At 44.4% G+C, this 26,973-nt stretch overlaps 1 protein-coding gene across 6 annotated transcripts in view; it reads right to left on the bottom strand.

The window, feature by feature from the left end:
* Nucleotides 1–324: 324 nt before the first annotated feature.
* Nucleotides 325–26,973, bottom strand: part of LPIN3 (lipin 3) — a 74,272-nt gene continuing 47,623 nt past the window's right edge. For 5 of the 6 annotated variants that reach the window (XM_084853963.1, XM_084853966.1, XM_084853965.1 and 2 more), the window contains 16 exons: nucleotides 26,196–26,303; nucleotides 24,257–24,374; nucleotides 21,844–22,324; nucleotides 20,706–20,805; nucleotides 20,128–20,300; nucleotides 18,119–18,215; nucleotides 17,380–17,449; nucleotides 14,299–14,391; nucleotides 13,043–13,107; nucleotides 9,790–9,919; nucleotides 8,084–8,232; nucleotides 7,445–7,531; nucleotides 5,145–5,297; nucleotides 3,914–4,028; nucleotides 3,706–3,809; nucleotides 325–2,578 (listed from right to left, as the gene is read on the bottom strand). In XM_084853963.1, the coding sequence (XP_084710089.1) occupies nucleotides 2,434–2,578; nucleotides 3,706–3,809; nucleotides 3,914–4,028; nucleotides 5,145–5,297; nucleotides 7,445–7,531; nucleotides 8,084–8,232; nucleotides 9,790–9,919; nucleotides 13,043–13,107; nucleotides 14,299–14,391; nucleotides 17,380–17,449; nucleotides 18,119–18,215; nucleotides 20,128–20,300; nucleotides 20,706–20,805; nucleotides 21,844–22,324; nucleotides 24,257–24,374; nucleotides 26,196–26,303 (2,188 nt within the window). In that variant the 3' untranslated portion in view covers nucleotides 325–2,433. Of the gene's footprint in view, nucleotides 2,579–3,705; nucleotides 3,810–3,913; nucleotides 4,029–5,144; nucleotides 5,298–7,440; nucleotides 7,532–8,083; nucleotides 8,233–9,789; nucleotides 9,920–13,042; nucleotides 13,108–14,298; nucleotides 14,392–17,379; nucleotides 17,450–18,118; nucleotides 18,216–20,127; nucleotides 20,301–20,705; nucleotides 20,806–21,843; nucleotides 22,325–24,256; nucleotides 24,375–26,195; nucleotides 26,304–26,973 lie in introns of those variants that run through there. The other variant, XM_084853967.1, reaches the window with a different exon arrangement.

Raw genomic sequence — 26,973 nt, 5'->3', positions numbered from 1 at the left:
CATCTTTGCCTCCTAAGAATGTCTCTGGGTCCACATGGGTCCCAAAGGCATTCAGGGGAATAAAGATGGTGGAAGCCAGCTGGAAGCCAGCATTTCACTTTGAAGCACTCCTGGCCACCCAATTTTTTTTTTTTAATTAAACAGGAAATTTCAGAGGTTATCAGCAGGTGCAGTGCGGGGCGTCTGCGGGAAGTGTCAGGGATGAAACTTGGGACCTTCTGCATACAAAGCATGCGTTCCACAAACAAACAATGGACCCTCCCTCTCAGCTGAGTGAAAATGCAGATCTGATGGAAACCGCAAGAGATGCACACACGGAAAGGCTCAGATATTCAAAAATATTGTATTGCCACACCTGCACAGCAGAGTCTTTTTGCCCCAATTTGCATTAAGTATGGATCAGCAGATGCATCACAGTGTAAATAGCTCACAGCACTCATGTCATACCACCCCTTAGTGCACTGAAGTCCTATCTAGGTTCAAAAGGAGGCAAGTGTTATGTGTTGTAGAACAAGAATTGGTGGCCTGGGTTGAATCCAGGTCTCCTGTCTTCACTAAATTCACAGCAATGCTGCCAATGGTCAGGGGGGGAAATCTACAGAGTGTCCCGGAACACTTTGTTGCCACCCTTCTTTGCTTGCTGTTATGTACTTACTTTCCCTCCCAATTCTAATCCAAGTGCTAAAAAGTTGCACACGTGACTCAGGAAGGATTTCGGGTGTCTTCCCATACAAAAGACAGCCAGCTGTAAAGAGGCATAAGCTACAATAGTCCAGAATAACAGTGGCCACAAGGGCACAAATCTTGGGCTGTGTGAACCACCACATCAAGTGCATGTTTGATCTGTCATTACATATGTAGCCAAGCAGCAGTCTAAAAGAAACCACAGCATCATAAAGCAATGCATTCTGGGAGGCACCTCACCAATTAGATTCTTCGCTGCCAACATTGCATCTCTAACTTGCTGCCATATCTTAAACAACCCATGGTAACTACGCATGGGGAGGGTGCTTGCATGTCACTACATTCAAGACAGGAGCTAGAGTTCAGGATCCAGGAGAGGCTCAGTAGTACTAGGGTCTATTTGAAATTCAGAAGCAGCAGTGACTTCCCTCAAAAAAACAAACAAAAACCAGCTTCGGAGAGGACATCATTTATGATGACTACCTAACATCGGATGTTACTATAACCAACAAAGAGCGGAGAGAGACAATAGCTGGAGAACTGAAAGTGGCTATGATAGAGGTATCGTTTCTTCTGATCCACTGTCATCTCTGGTCACACAAGATTTGCTCATTTTTAAACATCCTACAAAACCTGTGAATAGAGATGAGAGTGGGGATAAATGCGTACTCCATGCACAAGATTGCCTCTAATAACATATCACCTTCAACCTTTCAGGAAGGGGGAGAAAACACACACACACACACACACAGAGAGAGAGAGAGAGAGATTATTAAGGCACTTACTGATTAAAGCCCTATTCAGGTAAACACATACTGACACATACCTATTCAGGGACTCTCAATCCAGTTAAATGAAAAATGCAAGGAGTGAAAGCACTCCAGTTCTGCCCCTCTTCTTTGTCGCATTCATCACCCACTACTTGTGGGTGGTAACTATCTGAGTGGGATAACCTCCTCTATCCGTGGAAGCAAATCACACAAGCAAGGACGCTGGAAAATTAGTGTTCTGGTTCACATAGAGAGAATGGATAGAGGAGACTCTTCTCTTCAGATGGTCACCTTCCACATGTAGAGGGTGATGAATGTGACACCAGAAGGGGGCGGGGCTACCACACTCTCCGTCTTTGAGTATTTGATCTAACCGGATTGAGAATGCCTGAATAGGGCTTATGCCATCAGTGAATCTCCATCGTTATTGTGACAGCAGTTGTCCAACAAAGCCAGAGAGGAATTCCTCAGCAATTTGTTAATATCACCCACCACAGATTGTTCTAAAATGTCAATTAGCAGAATTTTCCTATTTCCTCCTCCAAAGCATGTGGTTTCTGCTGACACCTACTATAGATGCCATCAGGCAAAAAGTGTGTGTGTGTGTGGGGGGGAGACTAACAGCTTTTTTAATACTCAACCAAGCCACCATCAAGCCTCTTGCCAACTTTAAGAATAGAGGACACAATTCAGATGCTTAAGGACCTCATAAATGCATTGAGTTTACAGGAAAAATGCACTCAGTCATACGGCATAAACCAGTTTGTCAAATCCTGGGTCAAGAGACCCCCTTTTCCATACTTTCCCTTGGAAACAAAGGGGAATGACAGGTCTAGATGCTCTTAGACACACAGCCTTTCTGAAGGCCCAAGTATTTCACATAGTGGGAAGAATGTTGCAAGATGGGTTTGCGGCCTTGCCCATCATACTAGAGGACCAACAGTTCACGATCCTTCGGGAGGATGCTGGTTCTCCATTGTCAGGCAAAGTCTTCAAAGTCAACTGAGGGCAGTGGTGGTCTCCAGAAGCAGAATTGGCTGTACTCTGGGAAAACCAAGGAAACGCTCACATCCTTGCCGATAGGTGGAAAGAGGAGCTCTACCATCTCGCCCAGCCGATCGTATCTAGAAGAAATAGGACATGAAAGCTTCAAGACAGCAAGTCTCCTTTCTTGCACTCTCACCCATCGCCTTGGAGTATGCATCTCCCTTGGATTTCACTAAAGTCCAAAACAGATATAACTTTAAATGTGTACCCAGCAGTAATGTCTATTGTTATTTATTTATTTTTAGAGCAGGTGCAGGGCTCCCAATCTGGATTTGGTCTCTAGCAAGGTGGTAGGGGAGCTTTTAAGATCTGGCCCCCTGTACCTACTCAAAAGTAAGTAAGTAAGTAAGTAAAGATATAACTGCTAGACACACAAGTAATGTCCGTTTTGGCCCTAAGGTAACAAATATTATTTCCCTCATTGACCCTAGACACGAGGAGACAAAATATTATGCTACTGGTTGTGGAACAAAGCTTGCACAAGGGTGGGAGTAGACATTGCACCTACACTGCTCTGTCATCCACTCCTGTCACTTTTAGGAATGCTCACCATATGTTGCAGTGACATCATGTTGCAAGCGTCCAATCACCATGAGCCAGTGCCAGCTCCAGGTTAGGCAAGACACCCTCAATGCCCCCTCCCTCAGTCAGTCTACCTTCTCACAGCCATTGTCACCAGCTGCTATTGCTACTGCTTTTCTTTCTCATAATTGGTACCACTTGCTTGCTTGACAGGCAGAGAGCCAGTGAGCAAGTGGGCAGTGGCATCTACTGCTCCTCCTTCTTACCACCACCATTGTCTGGACCAGAGTGAGAGGCAGGTGAGCAAGCAGGTGGCAATGGTGAAGAAGAGGAGCATGTCCAGGGGGCTCTTGCCAGTGGGCCCCTTGCTGGAGTGTGGACTCTCGGCAAGTGCCCGACCATGCCTGCCTCTGATGTTGGCCCTGCCCTGTCCCTCATTGGCTGATGTTGGTGGAGCCAAAAAAACTCATAACATGAGGCTGTATCACAAGACAAGTATTCTTAAATGCTACAGGGGAGGGGAGGGGAGAGGAGAAAACTGATTTTCTTGCTGCAGATTGTGGGTTACTTTGCCAAAGAAATTTGACTGGTGAATTTTCAATAGCACTAACTATACATTGCCATGCAAACAGCTTTGCACACTATGAAGGAAATGCTACTCTGGGCACAATTGCAAGCTTACGTGGACTTGTGAATTTTTATGTGCTCCTGGATCAGCTCCCCTTTGGGGTTCACAGTGAATATACGGGATTCTGGCAGCTCCACTTCCTTGTAGGCATAGACGTCCTGCTCGAAAAATGACAGAACAAGACAAAGGTCAGGACAATGCAGGGATTTCCCAAGGGAAAGACCCTGCCTCCTTCATCTGCATCCCACACACTCACACTCACATTTGTTCTGTTCCCAAAGGCAGCATGGAAGGGCTGCCTGTTGGAGCCGAACAGATTCCGGATGTCGGTCAAGCAGGCAATTTTGAAGACTTCCGGCTTCTTCTCAATCACTTCCCTGTAACATGGCAGACAGACATTGTATCAGTGGCTCAGTGGTGACTGTGCTCCCCCACATCTCTGGATAAATAGATAAGAATTTTAAAAGGGGGAAATAATAATCTGTATCAGAACTCCTGGCCTATGGGCCCTAATTTAGCCCGTTGTTCCATATGTGTTTCGCGGTTTGTCAGGTGCCTTTCGTTCTATTGAAGGAATTGGGTTTTTTTTTTAAATTTCCCAAATTTGCACAAAATTTGCACTTGTGCAAATGGGCAAATCCCCCCAAAATGCACAAATCCCATCAACAGGCGCAAATCTCCTCAAAATGCACATTTTCATGCTTTAGCCTATGGGGGGAAATGCGCATTTTCAGATGGGTTTTTTTTTAATGCATTTTTGAATGACTAAATCTATGTAGAATTCCAGAAAGTTAAAAAAAAAATGGTCTGCAAGTCCACAGAATCCATGCGACTTGGGAAAAGCTGGTCCACTGTGGAATCTGTAGGTTAGATTCATAGAAATCCAAACCCATTTGATTCTGTTGCAGATTTCTCCAACATCCCTAATCAGCAGGGATATGGACTGTCTGAGATTGGTGATAACAGTGGGTATGTGAGCATCAGGGGACTTGGCCAGCACCAGCCTATACTCTCTCTGCACACCTATCACCGTCCCCATCATTTTCTCCCAAATAAGTAGATGGCTGCTGTTGGTTATTATGGAAACGAGTAAAGTGCTGAACTTTGGGATGCTTATGGCAAGGGCAAAACTTTAGTTTATTTAAGGCAACACGTTTCAAAGAACTTGCAACCCAACATTTGAAATTGCATCTTTCATACTTTTGAAATCCTCCCCTGTGCAAGCAGACATCCCTCAAATTTCACATACATGATGTGAAATGAAAATATGAAAAATGGTCTCCAGCACATAACGCTATCCAAATATGCAAAACAAAACAGATCTTTCCTGTTATTGTTTCCCCCCAAAATTTGCACCCTTGTGCTAAGTTAGCTTCCTGTCCTTCACAATACTGAAGAAGATGAAGCAAACAGAAACTGGTGAAACAAACTCTACGTTGTGGTTGCAGGAGCCAAACACAACCAAGCTGCATGATTACAAGGAGAAAACGTACCTATGAAAGGCTGAAAAGAGGCTACTAGGTGCCAGCAGGATAGGACCTTTTGGGAGCACACAGCCCTGGTCACTGACACATTCAAGGTATCCTTTGGTGATGTGTGCCATGCCAATGGCTCTGGCTGAACAGTAGAGAAACTTGTACCCATTCCTAGGAGGAGGGAGAACCAAATTAAGTAAATTCCTTGCGTAACGTCCCACCCCCACCCATCTTCACCTCCAGTTCTAATGGTGCAACTGCATTTGCTCACATCCAACCCCTATTATTAGCACTCTGCCAATTAGTCACCCATTTTAGTTTTGGGGTAGTGCAAAGCAGTGGTTTTAGAGGGTTGAAATGTTTCCCAAAGGCCCCTCTACTACCAAGCATATTTGCATTTCCACTGCCATTGTTCCCCTGCTCTGCTGCTTCTTCAGTGTTCTTTTTCTCCCCAGCTTCGGGTTACTGTCTCCTTCGCTACATGATCCCAACCAATCAGCGATCACACGGTGATTGTAAGGCGGTCACGATTTAAAGTCACCCATCAAATTTAGCTGCATTTGCTGATGTCACTGCGGGCAAATGAAGCTAAATTACTGTGAGAGCTTCTAACATTGGTCACATAGATGAGATCAAAAGCAGTAGTCTATTCAGGGTAATACGTTCTGAAGAGCAGAACACTTTCATTGCTACAAAAGGGAGCAAATTTTGATGCTAATGGAAATGGTTGTGATAGCTCAGCCCTACTTATTACTAGGGATGGATAAATGGCAAATTTCAGTTGCACTCAGATCCTCTTTTTTTTCAACCTTAAGTTCATTCTGTCTTATTCCTGCATCAGTTTCCTTTAAAAAAAAAAAAAAAAACAGCCCACACAAAAATCCACATTTCTTCTAATATATGCATTTTGCATGCAATGCTTTCCAAATGTAATTTTAACAAAATATATTATTTTCATTAATATATGTATTTTTGTGCACACGTTCCCCTAACATATGCATTTAGTATGTGAATTTCTTTGTAAAATTCAGAAAAGTGCAAATTAGATAAGGTTCACGTTAAAATAAGAACCTCGCAGATTTCTCTCTCGCCCCTACACATTACCCTTGTCTTCAACTTCCCTATGCCACTATTAAACTTCATATCATGAACTTCTTTGGGGTGGGCCAGGTGGATCTGCCCTCCCGTCGCCTTTACTCTGTAAAGGATGATATACACAGATAGCACTGTATAAGTAATGTGGCACCTCATGCCAAGCCCCTCTAAGAATACTTCTCCCTTGTTGATTTGTCTTGCACTTTCCCAATTATTCCCATTCAGCACTAAAAGAAAACAAATGATGTTCCAATGGATAGCAAATTATGCTAATGAATGCTTTGAGCATGGTTCTGATCACTGATTGCAAGGCTACCATCTGAGCACAGAGAATTTGGGCCCATCACTGGCTTGTCATCCGAGGTTCACCTCAAGCCAAGGTAGAACCCAGAAACAAATGGTGGACATCAGTAATGTTGCAGAAACCACTAATACTGTAGTGCAGGCATAGGGAACATGTTGCCCTCCAGACATTGTTGGACTACAACTTCCAGCAGCCCTAGCCAGCATAGCCAATGGTGAGGTATGATGGGAGCTGCAGTCCAACAACATCTGGGCAGCCATATATTCCCCACCTTTGCTGTAGTCTATTCACAGCTGTGCATCTAGGAGGCAAAAAAGATTGGGCCAAGGGGAAATATAAGAATAGAGAAAACGGTCTTATACTGAACCAGACCATTGGTCCATCTAGCCCAGTATTGTTGACATTGACTGGCAGCAGCTCTCCCGGGTTTCAGGCAGGAGATTTTCCTGCCCTACTTGGAGATGCTGAGGATTGAACCTGGGACCTTCTGCATGCAAAGCAGGTGCTCTGCCACTGAGCTATGCCCCCTCCCTTGTAGAGAATGCAGGCACCGTTTAAGAAGCCGTGCTGAAAAATATCACCTCCTAGGAGCTAGAAGAGCTCCAGGTCAAGTGTAAAATATTAGTTAATTTAGACAAGTTTCTCTCCTCTAGGGAAAAGGGTAAAAACTAATTTTGTTAGCAGGAATAAAAAGGAGGAAACGGCAATAGTTTGCTTCTTGGCGATACAAAGATTTTGACAAGCTCAACAGTTTTAATACACATCAGAATAAAAAGGTACACACTGCCCTCCAGTGATGACTTCAGTAATTTCAGAATATTGGGACCCATTAATCTGAAAGAGCCAACCAGAAGAGCCACCTAAGGGACTGTAGCAAGCCACCCCCAAACCCCCTGACCTGAACATATCCAGTACCTACAGGTGGATTTTGTGGAAGAGCTTAGTGATGCCTTGGTGGGTCCAGTCTTTTCCCAGGTGTGGCAAGATGTGGCCTAGGGCATCGGACCTGATAAGAAGAGGAGGGATTAGAAACACACATGCACGTAATACAACCCAATGGTGAACTCCTTGCAGTGTTCCTCGAGTGCCTGGGTCAATCATATGGCAAACGATATGGGATCATTTTACATTCATAAGGGGAATCTGCACCAAAATGTTGCAGTATACCCTCATTCCCTAGCAGGAGTGTTTCCATTCAGGGTTCAGCCAGCCATACCCTCCTCTGGGGTATTACAAGCTGTAAGGACCTCAAGTAGACCAATTCACTCTCCCCCACCCCCTCCTAGTTTCCCATTTTTCTTCTCCAACTAATAATAATTATCCCACAGGTCCTGGAGGCCACTGAGCATGCTCAGTCCTCATTGGGCTGTTTGGGGTGGGGTTTTTGCCCCCTTGCGTCTTTTTTTGGTTTTGGTTTAACCTCTCCAAATCCTCAGGGTTCCCTGGAGCATGCCAGTACCTCTCTCCCATTTCTTAGTGGCCCCATTTTGGCTCCAGTCCTATTGGTACGGGGGCATCTAGTTCAGTATTAGAGGGAGCGATGTCAAAGGGCACTCACCTGGTGATGGTCCCATCGATGTCAGAGATCACAACCTTGTCATACCAGTTCCATAGGTAAATAGTGGCTTCACATCGACATGTGCCCTGGTACTGAGTGGTCACACTGAACGCAACCTCATTGGGTCCATCTCTTAGATTCAGACTTTTCTAAAGCCAAGAGAGGATTCAAAAAACAACAACAGCCAAAAAAAAAACAACCTTAATTCATCATCTGACCCTTGCTGGTATTAATTTGTTATGTAACAGTCATGCAGCCAAATCCTGTGTTTACTCAGAAATGTACCACAAAATTCAGTTGTACTTATCCCTGCACAAATGAGAATGTAATAATTAATGCACCCCCCCACCATTCCCTGCGCTTCCGGTGACTATGCATATAAATAGCAATCCCATTTGTCCATCCAAAGTCTGCTTATCTCTGTTGTTTGCATGTCCTCCAGACAATTTGGAAAGGTGAAGTAAAATACTGGCAATTCTACTTCCTCGCTCGAAAATGTATCAAAACACTGCAGGAACAAAACACAGCCAAAGTTAAGCCTTTAAAATTACATTAATTTCAACGAGTTAGGACAATGCGTAAATCTCTCCCACTGAAATCAGTGGGATTTAAAAGTGCTTAACTTTGGATGGATTGTTTTGTGCCCCTGCTGATTAGGTATTTCTACCAGAGAACAGAGACTGAATAAAAGGATAGTGTTAATCTTTAGCAATACATTTCTACATCCCCTTATACCAGAGGTGAGCAACTTGTGGCCCTCCAAATGTTTTGGCCTACAACACCCATCTTCTCTCACCCCTGGCTATGCTGACTAGGGCTGATGGTAGTTGTAGGTCAAACATCTGGAGGGCCATAAGTCGCACACCGCTGCCCTATACGCTCCCTCTCTCCCTAATGACATGGGGATCACAGCACCTGCTTCACTACATGCACAAAGTGACATTCCTCTATGGAAGTCGGAGAAATCTGCGATGGATTCAAATGAGTTTGCATTTCTCTGAATCTGACCTGTGGATTCCACAGTGGACTGGCTTTTCCTGAATCATGTGGATTCCGCAAACTTACAAACTGGTTTTTCACTTTTGGGGAGGGTTTACGCTAAGTCATATTAAGTAACACAGATTAGTGCATTTGCACAAGTGTGCATTAATGCTCATTCGCCTTAGCGTGTATTAGCTAATGCGCATGAGCACAAGTAGAACAAAATTCTGGTAAAAACAAAAATCTGATTCTATCAATGAGCAGACGATAGAATGAAAGATGCCCAACAATCTGTGAAACACAGATAGAACAGATTTAACAAAATCCGTTGATCCTTACATTCTGCCCAGTTTAGTTTAAAGGGGAAAGTATATCCATTTGTGCTTTGCAAATCTCGGCATCACAATGGGATGCAGATTAGGGGTGGATGAAGTCAGAAAATCCTTAGCCTATAAAACTTCATTTCCTCATTGTGCCCTGAAAACCTCTTATCCAACTGCCAACCTAGCCCTGACCCTTCTTAGATCTTCTAAAGATCAAAGTCTGTGATTGTTCGGGGACTGCAACTCATAGCCAAGCTATTTGGGCTGTAACTGCAGAGGACCATCCAAGAAGATCTGCAATGAGGCAAGTCTGATTGGAGACCCATCTCCCTGAACAAAAAGTTGCAGGATTTATCAATTACATATACAAAGAAGGTAAGGGGGTGAAGCAAAAACACATACAATTTGACCTGAAGAGAGTCTTAGTGATTTCTTGTAGGTTGGAAGAAATTTCTGTGTCAGGGCATCTGGTACAGGTCTGTCCCCTTGGCTTGTGGATACAGATTCATCACTGGAAGAAGCATCTTCGCTCCTACAGTACACAGAAGCAGAAGGAGAAACCAGAGTAAAAATGGGATAAGGACCAAGAGTACTGTCCAAATCCCGAAGTGTGAAACAATACTACTTGGAAAAAAGAGGGTGTTGCCCTACAAAATGCCTAGGAATCTGAAAGGAGTCAGGATCATCATCTAAGCCAGCTTTCCCAAACCTGGTGCTGTCCAGATGTTTTGGACAACAACTCCTATCAGCACTTGCCAGCATGGCCAATGGTCAAGGGTAATGGGAGCTATAGTCTAAAACACCTGGAAGGCACCAGATTGGGGAAGGCTGATCTAAGATGTCACCGGGAAGCATAGTGTTGCCCAGATGTTAAGCAATGGGACATTGTTCCCCAGGAACTCTGATGTCTTGGAAGCCGAGATGTAATATCCAGCACAAACCCGGGCCTAGCAAACACAGCAGTGCTCTTGAAGAAGGGAGGAGAAACAAAGAGAGCTTCGGCTATTGGGCGGTATAGAAATGAAATAAATAAATAAATAAATAAAATAAAGAGAGTGCAAGCATTTATCAGACCATTGTCAAGCCAGTTTCCAAAGACAGGTTGACATGACTACCCACCCCCCTCATGCATTGAAAGGATCTGTGAGGGGATCATAGGGCTGGTTGGCTGGAAATGTTTCCTGCCATCCCTACGTGGGCAAGCCCCACCTCCCTTGGCCAAAAAGTGTCCTACCATCCACATTTTCAGCCAGCATGGGGAAGGCCTTTACACACATACTGATGAACATTCAGCATTCCTCAGCACAAGGAAGGAGATCTGGTTCAACCAGGGGCCCCCTTCACACGGAGGAACCATATGTCAGTGTGTACACACAGCTCTTTCCCATACCAGCTGAACATGTGGACAGCAGGGATTCATTTATGCTGCAGGGGGCATGGACACAGGAGGCAGGGCTAGCCTATGTGGCCCCACAAGTCCATTCACATGTTCTTTCAGCGTGGCAGTGGTGGTATGGGGAGAATGTGTGAATCTCTCTCAAATGAAAGAAAAGGGGATGGAAGTGTCTGTGGCCTACATGAGCCTGTGATACAACTGATCATGTTCAGCACTTTGAAACACATTTGGGAAACACATTGCTGGGAAGACTCATGAAGGTGTCCAGAAGGACCAGAAGACTCATCCACCACAGAGGCAGAGATACTGCCTGGCAGAGAGGACTCTAAGTCCCTCCCCAGCAGAAAGAATAAGAAAACTCCTCCTCCTCCAACCACCACCAGGTTAGTGGAGGGGAACAGCAGCCCCCACAAAAGCTTATTAGAATTTGGATTAAAGAAAATACTTCACCAAAAGAGTACTTGTCCTAGTAATGGGATGCAAGCAGGGTTACTCTTATTCCATTGCCCTTCAGCTGCCTGTTTTGGGGAACCGATTATCTAATCATAGCTGTGCTGTGGAACAAGTTCCAAACTCCCTTGCTTCTCTTCTTATACCTTTGACTGGTAAAGAGGAACATACACATTCTAGCTAACAGGGAGAAAGAAGGTAGAAATGGGATAAATGTGAGGGATACTTCTGACTGGTTGGCACATGAGTGCCCATGGCCAGCTGTCATTTGGACTGCTAGAAGTTGAAGATGATGGGGAAATAAGGGGAGCTTCTCAGCAGCTCATGTTCTCATTAGACAATCCAAGACTGGGGAAAATAGGGACTGTCACACTTGGTCATGTGTTCGCTGAGAGGCAGGGACTGACAGATCTATCAGTGTTGATTTCTCTCGCATTTTCCAAATCTTACGTTCAGTTTATCCCAAGAATTTGAGGTGTTTTTTTAAAAAAGTTTTCCTAAAAATTCCTAGAAATTGTTGTGTACGTTTCTCCTCATACATGTATATTTGTATGCAATTTTTTCTAATATACACATTTTTGCAATTTGCCTAATATAATGCCTTTTAACATTATTCTTACTAATATACACATTTGTGTGTGCATTTCCCCTAAAAGAGGGCCTTTTCTCTTGTGGCACCCTGGTTGTGGAATGAGCTTCCCAGAGGCTCGCATCACACCTAGGGATGTACGAAACACTTACCTTGCTCCGTTCCGGGGCATCTGCAGTGGGGGGGAGGCGCTCCGTCCCTCCCCCTGGAATCCTCCCTGGCCGGCTCTGCTCCGTGGCGACTCTGTGGGGCCGTCGGCTGGGGCTGGCCGCGGCTGGAATTCCAGCTGCAATTGGGCTGCTGCGGCTGCAAATGGCAGCCGCTACGTCATTTGCATGGCTGCTTTTTGCCATGATAGGCTACGTAAATACTTATGTAGCCTATTACAGCAAAGAGCAGGGGCGCAAATGGTGTAGCGTCGCCACCGCCGGAGCTGCCGCATCGGCCGCCAGGTACGCTCCATCCTGGGGGGATTCTGTGGGGTGGTGGAGGGGGAAGCTGTTCCACCACAGATTCAGTATTCTTTAGAATCCGGCCTCACCGGAGTCTGTGGCGGAATTCTCTGACATCCCTAATCATACCTTCGTTGTATTGTTTTCAGTGACAGGTGAAGACCACTTCATTTTCCCAGGCATTTCAGTCTTGCAGTTTCTGTTGTTTAAATCTGTTACTGTGTTTTAAATCTTTGCACTGCTACTAGGTTTTACTTGGTTATTGTTTTTATTTTATACTGTAGTTTTAAACTTGTAAAATTTTATATTGTATTTTATTGTTTCATATGTTATGGCTTTAATTGTTGTGAACTGCCCAGAAAGCTTCAGCTGTTAGGCATTATAGAAATGTAATGAATGAAGGAATGAATGAATGAATGAATGAATGAATTTTTGTTATATATTTTTTTGCACAGAGAACTCCATTGCAAAATTCAGAAAAGTGCAAATTTTGAAGGATAACTGAGTTTTATTTTAAGTATTAGTTCTAAAGTGCAAATTCAGGTAAGTTCACATTACAAAGGTAATGTGAACTTACCTGAATAGTACTGAATACCTTTACTGAATAGTAACCTTTGAGTGCGTACCAATTAATTTGGTGACCAAGATTTCTGAGCTTAGTAAGCTTCCTTCTAAGGTTTCCTCACTATAATATTCAGAAGAAGAAGAAGAAGATTGCCCTTAGATACTCTGAACTCCACACCATATTGATACATGATGAAACCTTACCTCTGATGAGAGGAGTCCCTCTTATGCTTGCCTCCTGTACTGGTTTTCTGGGTAGTGGCTTCATGCTATGGACACAAGAGACTGGCAATGGTTATGCTTCCTCACATACCAAATCGAGCACTAAACTAAAGTCTCAGCCATGTTACGAAGGACTGGATGCAAAGACATCACCTACCACAGTCATACATCAGCGAAACGTCTTTTTCAGTTTAGCAGGTATTTAGAATATTTCTGATGCAGTCATATAGGCAATTGGCCTACAGGAGGCTCACATGAACTTGTGAAAAAGAACCTGAAGAAGGGGAGAGGTGGCCAATAGAGCTTCAGGAAATGGGCAGAGAGACGAAGCAAGAATGGGCTAATCAGAGGAAGTGGCTCTGAACAAGCTATAAAAATGCCCAGCTTCTTCGAGGGCAAAGCTAGCATGCAGCATTCCAGTTGACATCTGCCATCACATTTCCTTTTGCTCCAACGCCTGAGCAAGACAAAGGAATGCCACAGGCTGGGGGTTCATTTTGCATGTGGAAGAGCTCAGCTACCAACGAGCTGCCCAGTCTCAGCAGAGCAAGTTCAGCCTGCTATCTCCCTTGTTCAGTGCATGTGGTGTGAAAATGCAGTCTGGCATGCAGAGGAAAGATCCTCTTAGGGATTTCTTAGGGCGCCTTAGCAGCATTGTTGAAAGGGTGGAGCATGTCTCCTTCCCATGCCACTCCAGTAGCCTCAGACATCTGAGGTCAAATGAGAACAGCCAACAACACAGCTGCTTCTCACACCATCACTTGGTATCAAGTGCCACCCTGGCATGGGAATATGTCACATTGCTTGTCCCTCCTACATGACCTTCAGCTTTGGACATAACAGTAGGAGCAGAGAAACCAGCTGCAACATCTCCCATGCCATGGAGATAAATGTTAGATTGTACTCAAAGGGGAAATATTTGACTATTACCCACTTTCTCATCAGTGTTGACTACTCCAAGTGGAAGCCCAGCTCAGGTACAACATTTTGGTCTGGGCTTTTGTACTCAAGACCAAGGAGCATCTTTTCCTGGCCCAGTGGCCTCCAGATGGTTTGGACTTCAGCTCCTATCAGTCCCTGACAGCATGGCCAATGGTCAGGGATTATGACAGCTGTAAATCAAAACACCTGGAGGACACCAGGTTGGGGCTGGCTGCCATAGAGAGATGTTTCCTTTCTACACAATTTCTTCATAGAAGAAGTTGGCATATCTTCCTATAGACACAATGCACGTGTACCTCCTCATTCGAAAGCTCTCTTCGCCGCCAAGAAAACCACCACCTGCCACCCTTCTTGGGCATTTTCTCCTTCATTAGTCTGTCAATAGTAATCTGCAAACATGGAAGAGAGACAAAGATTCAGTGGTGTATTATGTTCAAACCCAAAGAAACTCATCCTCATGACAGGAAGCCCTATAACGCCTTGGTTAACAGCAGCAATACATGAGTCATAGAAATGGAGCATATGCCCTAACATTAAAGAATGGCCAATACCAAATGCTTAAACAGTAAACAATCCAACCACCCCACAACTTACAATCGTCACAAGAATGAGACATCAAACAAGGATGTGACCTTGCTGAGACTGGTCCAGCTGTGTGGTAAAACTCAGCAGGACAAGTATGACTAGGCTCTGAGTGGGCATTTCGAGACTCCAGAAGGAGCAGCAGGCCCACCAGTGCTGGCACTGAATTGCTATCAGTTTGTTCCGGAAATCAGATGTGTAAATTATTGTGAGGTGCTACCGAAGTCTCTGTGGGGTGGGAAGAAGTCATTTTGCTGCGAAGGATGTACATGTTCTGTAGAGAGACAGTACATGCTAAAAGGCGTGCAGAGCTAACTGCTGGAGAATATCCTCCGGCTAAAGGAGTTCTGCTCATGTAATAGTTTGTAGCGGGGGCCATTTTTCAAACAAAGAATTAAGGTCTACATGCATTATTTTATCTTCAAAGCATCCTTAGATGCACAACACACAATATGACAGGATGTCAAAAATCACATATTTACAGCACAGAAATAAAAGAGAACTACAAAAGCTGTCTACTTGCATACAGAAGAGTTATTATAGGAAGGGACCACACAACAGGACATGCTCTAGCGAAGGGGTGGGCAACTTGGAAACTGTAGCTTGGAAAAGAACATAGAGATGGCTGGTAACTAGAAAGACTTGCTAGCCAACTTAGGGGTGAGAACGTGGCTGAGAACTTGTAGTGGGCTAAACTTGATAGCCCTATTCCAGGGGTGGGCAACTTGTGGCCCTCCAGATGTTTTGGCCTACAAATCCCATCAGCCCTAGCCAGCATAGCCAATAGTGAGGGATCATGGAAATTCTGGGCTAAAACATCTGGAAGGTCACAAGTTGCCCACCCCTGCTCTAGCATATGGCTATTAACTGGTCAGAGAGCTGGGAGTCAGGAGGAAAGAGATGGATTTTACAAGGCAATGTTAATAGATTTTTCTTAGGGGAGAAGATCCTAGAATGTCATCTCTCTTGATTCCCTTTGCATCATAAAGGGGCTAACATAAGGAGGGGTTAGTTAAGGGAAAGACCAACGAATACATCTTGCATAAAGTTTGCTGCTTGATTCATTCCATTGAATTGTATGGGAAAGCATTCAGTTCACATCATATGTCGTTAATGAAAAGCAATCAATTCTCAGCAAAGCATGATCAAATGAAGAATATTAAATGCAGCAGTAAGCCAATCATCAAGAATCTGACAGTATACATATAAACTGGTGTCTCAACATTTGCAGGGCCAAGCATTAAGCTACAAAACAATTGCATGATTACCAAGGGCCAAAGTTAAGACGTTGTTTGCTTACACATCAGAAAGGACAAAATGAAGACAGGGATATGAGTAATAATGTAGGTGGAAATCATTCCTTAATCATTTCCAGTGAGATCTATGGACATCAAGTTTAACTTGTTTTTCTATCTCTCTTTGTTACACAAGCAGGTACTTTGCAGATTATTTGAAATGGGTCACCTTTCTTGGGCAGCATATCTAAAAATCACAGCCAACAGAATCAGTAGCATCCTATACTTACTGGAAAGTGGCACCCAGATTGTGAGAATAATATTTAATTAAAATTACTCAGTTGCTTGCTCCATCCACTTTGGACACGTGCTTATAAATAACAGATCCTGTTATTTGGAACTGTGTTCTACGCAATTCTATCATACTTTTTTAAATCACTTTGATGAAGACGAAATGGCATATTGTATCTTACAGCTCATTCTATAACAGAGGTGGGCAACATGCAGTCCATGGGTTGCATGCAACCCTCCAGGGCTGTTTGTGCAGCCCCCACATGCTCCCCCAGCTGCCACTGCCCAATGCCCTGTCCTGGAGAATCAAGCCCCTGCACCAAACAGTTGTTTGTCAGGCTGGCTGGAACCCAGTGCTGCAGGGAAAGAGAGCACATGAGGAATCATCTGCATGAACCCTCTTTCCTTAAAGAACAGCATCACTGGGATGTGGGAAGACTTTAACCTGATTCCCATTCCAGCGATACTACTCAATAAGCCTCCCCACCCCACCCCAGTGAACTGCAGCAGGATGGGGAATGCATGTGTGTGTATGTGTGATCTCTGTGTGTGTGTGCATGCGCACACACACACATGTGCACACACAGGTATGCACATATGCATGCATGGGTGTGCAGCCCCCCACCCAACATCCAATACAGCCCTCAAGGTGAGGGAAGTTGCCCACCTCTGTTCTATAATATATTGAAATATATGTAATTACGGGGACCATTTACTCAGGTCTGCTGCACCAGTATAGCAACTTGTTTATTTACGTATAAATGAGTATAATATAATACTTAAGTTTAGGTTGTGCAATCATCCTAGAAGAACACCATTTCTGGTTCCAGAACCAGATATCTGAGCTGGTGGCATATCAGTCAAGTAGACAGATATCACCATGGGGAACCAATTATTGCCAACATTTTAAATCTTTCATTTCTCTTTCATCTCAAGTTTGTTAGGCACATCGTACTCTGGAAACCAGAGAATGACTAACAGAAGACTTCTGATAGCCACAGAAGTAGTCTACACATGTGATGGCATCCAATGACATTAAGTGTATCTGAAGATTTGGATGGAAGTGGACTTGACTGGTTCCCTGACAGCATGTTACAAGAGCCTGAGTCTTTCAGAGACTTAGTGCCAACTTGTTAACTGGGCAGTATTTGCAGTACTTTCATGGAGATGAAGTTTATGTCATAGCCTTCTTTGAATTTTGAGACCTAGGAGTTTAAATAAGAAATGACACAGAGTTAAAGAACAAACAAAAAAAATGCTTTAATTTACCTTGGGGAGATTCTTTTGGAAAGCTTGTAGGGAGAGGAGCATAGGAGCTGCAACTGCCCAGTTGTAATATCTGCAAGCAGAGGGAGGGGGAGAAAAGCACCAGGTGTAGAAGGACCATCAAGGCCACAGCATGGAAGGACACAGTATTGTGAATATATTCTTACATATACAAACACACACAGATAGACCTGATTGTCTCATGAGGGTTTCCAAATTCCATACCTAGAAAGCTGAAATTTGGCACACACATTAAAAACGTCTCAGAAGTGCTGGTTACTAGAAAAGGAGTCTTAAAGTTAGCGTTTTGGTAAACCTCTCCCCTAGAAAGTTCAACATGAAGGAGTCTATCCCATAATAGCACCCAGGATTCTAGTGAACAGCAAATTAAGCAGAGCCACACCATATTTTACTGTTGTCAGTGTTGCTGAACTGAACATTAGAATGAAGGGATGTAGACTTCAGCTCTTCATACCATCTTTGGATTGGACAGGGAGTATTAGTGCAACCAAATTTACACACACACACACACACACACACGAAGAAGGGAATGCAAGTTCCACCTTCATATACCAATCTTTGATAGGGAGCAGAGAAAGGCAGATTTTAAGAACCACCAAGAATATGTCTATGCTCACAGAATACAAGCTGAATTTAGTCATGCATAAATGTACATTAGCGTACATAAAGCCGTGACAGGGAATACAAATACATCAGAGCAGAAGGTGACCTTTCTACTCACTTCTTGTGGATCTGTATCACCAAATTTGGGTCCTCAAGAATTGCTGGGTTCTCTGCAAATTCTTGGTAGGAAACTATATGCTTCGTAAACTTCTCAGCTAGAAATGGAAGGGAGATAAATATATATATATATATATATATATACACACACACACACACACACACACACACCAGTTCACCAGCAACCCCCAACAACCTTACAGGAAACTGGTGGTGGCTACTAACCAGTCGACCACAACAAACAAGGTCATGCTTCACTTTACCACATGAAACCACATCATTGTCCTGCTTTATACCCTAGGAGCAGATCTACACTATACACTTTTATGGGTGTTATATCAGTTTAACCATCACAAGTCCTCAAAAGAAATCTGGGGAGAGGGCCAAAAATTCTGTTAGGGATGTCTAGTTCCCTAACAGAATTTGGTTCCCTCACAGAACCAAAGTTCCCTGGGGAGAGGAATTATTAAATTAACTCAGGTCTGTAGCATGGATATTCCCCAAGACCCCTTTACTAGGCTTCTCTTTTACATAAAGACATTTCCATTTTGGGACTCCTATCTTGATAAGAAGTTTTAGGGCAAATCCAACCTGTAGAAAACCACCGGCTGACCTGTTCTTCTCGTTCACTTTCCTAATAGTTTGAAGCAGCCTTTTAGCCTGAGTTAGCTTCTGCATAGCTGGCATTAAGAAGGAGAAAGTTGCAAGCACATACAGATTGCGCCACCCACAGCTCCTGCGATTACCCTTCTCCTCCAAGGACAGTAACATCAGTGCAGGCCAGGAGTGGGCAACTTGTGGCACTCCAAATGTTTTGGCCTACAACTCCCATCAGCCCTCACCATTGGCTATGCTGATTAGGGCTGATGGAAGTTGTAGACATCTGGAGTAGGACTATCAGCTTTAGCCCACTACATGTGCTCAGGCTATGGCAAGAAACCTGGCCTGTTAGTCCTGTGCTCTGCCCTAAGTTGGCTAGCAAGGCTTTCTAGTTGCCAGCCATCTCTATGCCCTTTTCCAAGCTATAATTATAAAGGTAATACTAGGGCACAACTAGAGGAGACACCTGTGGTTAAATCTCCTGTGGCTTTTTTTAAAAGAGGAAATGTAGCTAGGGGGATTGCGTCTGGGTTGGAGTCACAGCTCTGGCTGTGGGGAGAGATGAGCCCTTTTATACACACACAGTCTTTCTGAACTGAATCACCCACTGTGGGGCAAACTATTCAGATACCTACATAGTACCTATATGTTAGCCTTCTCCAATACGGCACTCTCCCGATGTGTTGGACTACAATTCCCATCATCCATAAGCATGGCTTTGTGGTTGGGGTGGTGGGAGTTGTAGTCCAACACATCTGGAGGGTGCCGTATTGGAGAAGATTGATGTATGCTTTGCTCCATGGGGCAAACAGCACCTTTGGGTGGAGTCATTTGGAACAGAAAGAGACAAGTGAAAAAGAGAACAAAAGATGTCAGCTTTTGCATAAAATTTGCATATGCTAATTTATATGAGTAGATACAAATTTAGAAATGATTTACTTAATTTAAATAGAAACACAGCACATCTCACCATAATGTGGAAGACTGTGACCAGGTGACCTGTGGCCCTTGCTCAGTCTGTGGTGCTGTTGATGGGCAGTTTCAAGACCCAGCTCTTCCTTCGGATGGTTCTTTATCTTGAAACTGCACTTAGACTGGACAGCCCTTCAAATAGAGGATGTCTTCAAAATAGAGGACAGTCCTTTGCCAGCCCTTCAAACAGAGGACTGTCCTCTGTAAAAGAGGACAAATGGCCACCCTAACACATTTACCCTTTTTAAAAGCCATGGGAGATTCAACCATGGATCTCTCACCATATTGTCTAGTTGAGAATTAACCATCTTGACTCTGCTACTCCCTCCAACACCAACAATTCTAGCTTAACCTGTAGGCACTGTAGAAGGCCAACACACACACCCCTTTGCTGGATCTGTCCCAAATCATAGTTTCTTCCTTCTCCTCCAGACATACCATGAGATAATTCCCCATCATCCCCAAGACCTCCACAAACAGACAGAAGGATGTGGGGCATCAAGTTGTGCGCTGTAGGCTCCAATAGATCCTCAACAGTAGCATCACCCAGCACATGGGCACAAGAGAAGCTGCCAGGATCAGTTTGTGGTTGGCCACTCAGCTGAGCATCACTGACAACAACAGAGGGGGGGGGGACAGAAGAACAAAGCATTGATACCATGCCAGCCATCAAATTACTGCTATGCCTTAAGTGTTTGAATAAAGGTGAGAATCAGGGAGAAGGCAGACACATTTTGTGTGTGGTGGTGTGGTGGGAGCCAGAGTTCTCCCCTATTCTAATTTCCAACTGACTTTGGTGTTTACCCCCAAGAGATGGTGAGCTCTTCTTCACTGGAGGTATTTAAACATGGATGACCATTTGTCATGGATACTGTAGTTGCATCCTGTACTATAGATCCTGCATCAAGCAGGGGTTGGATTAGATGAACTTCATGGTGGTCTCTTCCCATTTTAAAATTCTGTTACTCTAGTTTTAACTATAATTTCTCCCAATAAACCATGATAATTAACCATACCTTTTGGGGAAATAAAGTGCTAACTGCTCCGCATCCAAGTTCGAGAGGTCTTCTAAATAAATATCAGTAGGTCCCAGATGAGGGTTTCTCTTCATGGAACCTCAAAGAGATCCAAAACGTATTTTAATAACGAGACCTTGCTCTACATCCATTTCTACAATAATTTGTTCTAATCACGGGGGAAGCAAAAAATAAATGTCTAGTTTCTACGTTCTTGGGGGAGGATATACAGAATCTACATGTTTGTAAATGAAAGAACCTTAAGTAAAGAATTCTAGGCCCTATGGAATATTGAGGGCATGGGCATATTTGCTGCTCTTTTCTGTGCAAATGGTGTACAGACCACTTGCACAGCAGCCTCAAATCACAATTATGTGGAAATCCTGGATTTTACTATGTTTTCCTGTTGGCAGTTCCCTAGCAGCTTATTCATATACTGAAAGTGAGCATGGGGGGGCGGGATGGAGAGAGGGAGAGAAGAAAAATGCATGTCATGAAGTTTAAAAACACAAACAGAGAGAACTCTTCCTTCTACACTCTTCCCCTCCACCACCTGTACCAGGGGAGGGAAACTTCAAGAAGTCCAGGAGCCATTTTTGCGCCCTGAAACCCCCCCATCCACCCACAGTGCCAAAAAACCCCCATAAATGCATCTGGAATGGCTATGGAATATCCAAGGAGTCAAAATTAGCTTGTTTCCAAGCTAATTTTGACCTTTGGTACTCCATGGTAGCTACAGAGCACTAAAAGGGTCAAATAGGGTTCAAAATGACTGTTTCAGATGCCATTTTGTTTTTAAATTCTTTTTTAAATATTGGAGCAGTGGAGGGGACTGCAGTGAGGAGCAACAGAGCCCCCATGCACCCCTGACCCATACAGTGCTAAAATGTTCAGATTCAGGGGAGGCAGCTTGCCAGAAATCCGAGCCCTTTACCACAGTGGGGGAAGGGTACAAGAGGGTGGGAAATATAAAAGCTTTCCTCCGTGAGCCCCCCAGACAGAACTACAAGACTCCTGTTCCAGGCAGCAAGACCCCAAAACAGGAGCACTCCTTTTAGGGGCTGGGGATACACTGCAACATTTTGTTGCAGAGCCTCACTTATATACTACATTCTAATAGCTTTCTTCCTCCGCTTACCCCTTCTCTTCTTCTGTTTCAACTCTGGGTTGCTGCAGGGCTCTGTGTTTGCCAAACTAGGGCTCCCTGAAGATGGCATTTCCAAATCCAGATCCTGAATCTCTTCAATCGTCTCCTTTGTGGGCTTTGTTCCTTCATTCTCTGTAGCTGTTGCTATGCCTTGTACATCTCCTGAAAGTCCAGGCATAGTCTGTAGGCCACTGCCAATCACCTGAATGGAAGGACAGGGCTCTTCAGCTCCTGGAAGGCCATTCCCAGTAGAAAAGACAGGGGTTGGCCTAATGACAGGAGTGACTGGGGAACCTGAGGCATCATCAGAGTCTACTGTGCCCAAGTCACTTTCTGAGCCTGCTGTGATGGCCACGAAGTGAGTTGACTTTCCCACAGGAACAGTGATAGCAGTGGTTGGGGTGATGGCTGCTGTTGTGGAGGTATCCCTCATGGTGGGCTTTGTTGCTTCTACTCGGTCCGATTTGCTCACCTTAAAGAAGGGAAAGAGTTGAGTTGAGATAATGAAACAACACAAAAAGAGGCAAAACAAAATGCTCTTCAGATGTCCATTATGTGTTTGACAAATTACTCCAATGGCTCCCACAACCTCTTATAACAAACAAGAAAAGCAGAATGGGGACAAGAGTTGCAAATAAGAACAGCCAACAAATGCGAAAGGGCACACAACTGCTGCAATTAAACCACTGAGCTCTAATATGCAGACAAAAGTCTTATAAACATTTTATTACAAAGTTCATACATATGTATCATGGATGCCTAAAGGCTAATGAACAATAAACCTCAACACAAGTTCCAACAACTAAATGCACACATGTGATGCTGAAATGAAAGGCACTAAATTCTAAATTCCTGAATAGGTACGTGTATATTTTTAAATAAATGACACATTGACAAAGAAAACAAAGCTATGGGCATCTGGTAAAATCCCATTTCATTGAACTTAATCAGGTGCTGCCCTTAATAATCAAGGTTCTTCCACTTCTTTCCCAGAAAAGGACCATCAAGTACCTAAAAGCCGAAGTCTTCTTAAAAAGCCTTCTCCGATGTTTCTTCATTCTCTCAAATACCTTAAAACCTGAAGAGCACCAATTAAAGTCAGCTGGCTGCTGTTCAACACTGGCAGGTACCAGTTACCATTAGTGGCATTCCAAAATTGCTGATTCCTACTGGAATCCAAACGGAGCAGAACCCAGTGGATATCAGAATTTTGGAAGAACAACAGAGAAGAAATGAGAGAATCCATTCCTTGATAACAACCACCAGAGACAAGGGACTGAGAAATAACCACATCTGGTTCAAAAACACACACACTTCACCTTCCCTGCCTAAGGGATACCCTTTTGCTTAAATCACTTTGCAATGCAAGTCATTTGAATTACAAAGATTACAAATTACAAATAATCCACTATGGATTACACACTGACATAAATAGTGCATGCACAACAGAGGAGCTCAAAATCTACTTTATGGGAACTTTTGCATGTCACGTTAAGCCACCCTGAGAAGAAGGAAGGATGGGTAGGTGGGTGGCTTGTCCCTTACTCCTGACAGATGATTGCCCACTCAGCAGCTTCCATGGTTTGTTTCTCTCTCAGTCCCCCAGGCCATAACCAACAAGTATCCCAGGGGCCTTTGCAACAGAAATCCTCATTTCCTCATTCCCTACATCAGCACCCTTTCTGCAGTTGGTCTGCTGGGGATGCCGGTGACAAGAGAAACTCCCCTCCCCTCCAACACACACACACACACACACACACACACACACCAGATTGCAAAAAGGAAATCTTTTTCCCAGTCCTTGGAATGCAGGAATGTGTTGGCAAGCTCCTTTCTCCCCCCACCCCCCTGGCACACCAGCTGTCTGCTGTTTAACCAAGCGTACCAATGTTTGGCTAAATGTCCTCCACTTTGGTGCTTGCCTTACAATGAAGTAAGAACACTCACCCCTGAAGTGCTTTCTCTCCAACAGTCAACAGCTGCTTTTGACTCCCCCCTCCCCCTTCGTGCTTCTCACTTCCCTCCACAGGTCTCCCGCCACTGGTCTACTAGTTCACTTTCTGACTGTGACAACAAGTAGCTGATAGAAGATAGGAAGGGAGTTCCAGCACAAGTGTTGTGGCTAATCAGTGGGTATTAGCTACAGTTGAATTCCATAGATTGTGGGAGAGCCTTATTTATGAAGCTGAAATAAAATGAGATCTATTAGATTAATGCCTACAAAGTTACTATTCTCTTGACAGAAATGCTGGCAGAAACTTGGTGTCATGGAACAGAGTTGTCCTACAGCATGGTCCTCCAGGAACTGGAAAAAGTAGCTGAAAGTAGATGGATGAGTGCATGAGTACATCCATTTTGTAGAGCACGTAAGGCGTCCCCAGAGCTCCTCTCTAACCACACTCACCTCAGGCAGTCTTCCCCACGACCACTGCAGGTGAGATTCAGAGCCAAGTGGTAATTCGGGATTTCGCATCTCCAATTCAGAATCGCTTTTTGGAGCTGAAGGGCAGTTTGAAGAAAGGCTGGAAAAGACAGATAAAGCCAAACCCTTTTACTAACAGTAGTAGAGAAGACTACTGACAAGGTCAGCCCAACCAAGAAGTCGTAAGGTGGTGTGGGAATGGGCCCAGGCATTACAGAGGGCCTTAACACTGAGGAGTCTGGGTCTGATTCTGAATCAGAAAGGGACGATTTAGACTCCAGTATTGTAGTGGAAACCTCAAGGCCTGGGAACCTGGCGCAGCCTGACTCTGCAACTGTTTACAAGACAATGGGGAGTGTAGCTTCGGATCTGGCCCAGCTGCAAGGTAAGGCTTTATGTCACACCCGGTGGGAACTGGGGAACAAGAGGATTAGCAGGAGGAGGAGGGAGATTGGGTATATCACCCAATTGTTTGCTCAGGAATGGGGGTTTGAACAGTGTTTTAGCAGCCCAAGGTATCCACAATCTAATGGAATGGTTGAAAGAGCAATCCAGTCCATAAAACACCCACATCAAATCAAGAGGGAGGAGCAGCCACACCCCCTGTGACTTTCTCTGTGTTTATGGGCTAAAGGTTCTGGTTCGGAATGGTGGCCAGAAGAGGGGCATTACCTAGGCCTATACTGGTATTTAAAGTAGGCCCTAGCTGACAAGACCTCACAGACATCAACATCTTTTATGTTTGGATATCTACCTAGTCTGAATTCTCTTGGTCACGCTATGAAATTTTGTTTATGATAATTTGGTATTGAGTTTCTGTATGTCAGTCTTTTGCTGGGAACTACAATGCGGAAAAAAATTTAGCTTAAGATTGTCTTCCCAGAGTCAAGTTGAGGATTCCCTGCTGTGAAGAAGCCAATTGTTTGTGGTGCAGCATTTAAGTGCTACAGGCTATTTCAGAATTCTTTGGCATGTGTATCTGTGTAATCTGACCTATGGAAATAAAAGCCTGTATGCAAAAAGGCCTCTCGTGTTCAATTGCCTGAAGATCCAGGAAGCCAAGCTCTGACAGAAGGGGGCAATGATCAGGAGACAAAGAAGCAGAGGGACATCCCCATCCTTATGCAGCTTTGCTGGATCAGATCAAAGGCATATCTAGCCCAGCATTCTGTTTCCACCATCATCAGCCTGTTGAAAACTCACAAGAAGGACATAAGCACAGAAGTACCCTCCCACTCATGTTACCCAGCAACTGGTAGTGAGAGGAATACTGCCTCTAATACTGGAGGGTAATATATGCTGTCATGACTAGTAGCCATGAATAGCTTTATCCTCCATGAAGGATCAGTTATTGTGCCAGCTCCAGGTTTCCAAGAGCCCTTGGGCAAGACACCCTCAATGGACCCCCTTGCTCAATGAATCGACCTTCTCACCACCATTGTCATCAGCTGCTATTGCTCCCCATCCTCTTTCTCATCATTGCTAACTTGTTTGCTTCACAGGCAGAGAGCCAGTGAGCAAGCAGGCGGTGATGTCTACTTCTCCTTACCATCACCATTGTCTGGGCCAGAACGAGAGGCAGGTGAACAAGCAGATTGCAATGGTGAGGAGGAGGAGCAACTCCAGGGGGCTCTTGTAGTGGGCCCCTGCTGGGGTGTGGGCCCCTCAGCTGGTGCCCAACCATGCCTACCCTTGACACCATCCATGATCTGGTATGCTGAAAAGTCTAGGGTACCGATTGCCCAGACAGAGCCTGCATGCATAGGCTCTGCACAAGTTTGGATTCATGTATGGAAACTGGTGGCAAGACTAACAGGCATAATCACTCCTTCCCTTCCATACATTAATTTGTCGATGTTAAAAGGGCTGGACTTGTCAGCCTTTGACACTCTCTGTTGCATCCTCCACTGCTAATATTTACCTCTGCAGGGGAGCCAGTTCTCCATCAGAATAAGGATAGGGTTCTTTCGGTTGCAGAGTCCTGGCTTCTTCATTCTGAACATCAGTGAATGAGTAATACATTGTATGGCTGGTAAAAAAGATAAAAATAAAAAATACAGTGGCATCATTAATGGTATGGGGGCCTTATTCAAAGGAAGCCTTGCTCAACAGAGAAATGCGCCTCTTTAAACAGCTGTGGTCATTAGTATAGAAAGACTTGGAATTGTTCTAGATATCATGGTTACCTTCTGGCACTGGAACCCTCTACAGCAGAGGTGGGCAGAAAGGAGATCTCCAGATATTTTGGACTTCAACTCCCAGCATTCCTGACTATTGGCCATGCTGGCAGGATTCTGGGAGTTGTAGCCTGAAACAGCTGGAGATGTACCTTCTGCCCACTCCTGCTCTACAACAGCGGTTCCCAATTTAGGGCCTCTGGATGCTGAATGAGAATTCCCAGCATCCCCAGCCATCATGGTCCATGGTCAGTGATTATGGGAATTGTTGACTAACAACATCTGGGAGCCCTAGGCTGGGAATGTCTGCTCTATAGGTTAAATCTTACATCAGGCATATAAATAACCCATTGTGCTGCAAATGAAGATCACAGAATGAGCAGGCAGGAAAACGTGTTTTTTGCAGACAGACATCACACAAGGAGTAGGGCTGCAACGTTTAGGCTGCAATCCTATGCACACTTACTTGGGAGTAAGCCCCACTGAACACAATGACTGGTTCGCACAATTGCAGCATGGTTA

The sequence above is a fragment of the Heloderma suspectum genome, chromosome 4 (assembly GCF_057233095.1).
Source record: "Heloderma suspectum isolate Gila_16-S chromosome 4, 16-S_ref, whole genome shotgun sequence".
Classification (NCBI taxonomy): domain Eukaryota; kingdom Metazoa; phylum Chordata; class Lepidosauria; order Squamata; family Helodermatidae; genus Heloderma; species Heloderma suspectum.
Note: the sequence above shows the minus strand (reverse complement) of the source record. Positions and strands in the feature narration are given on the sequence as shown.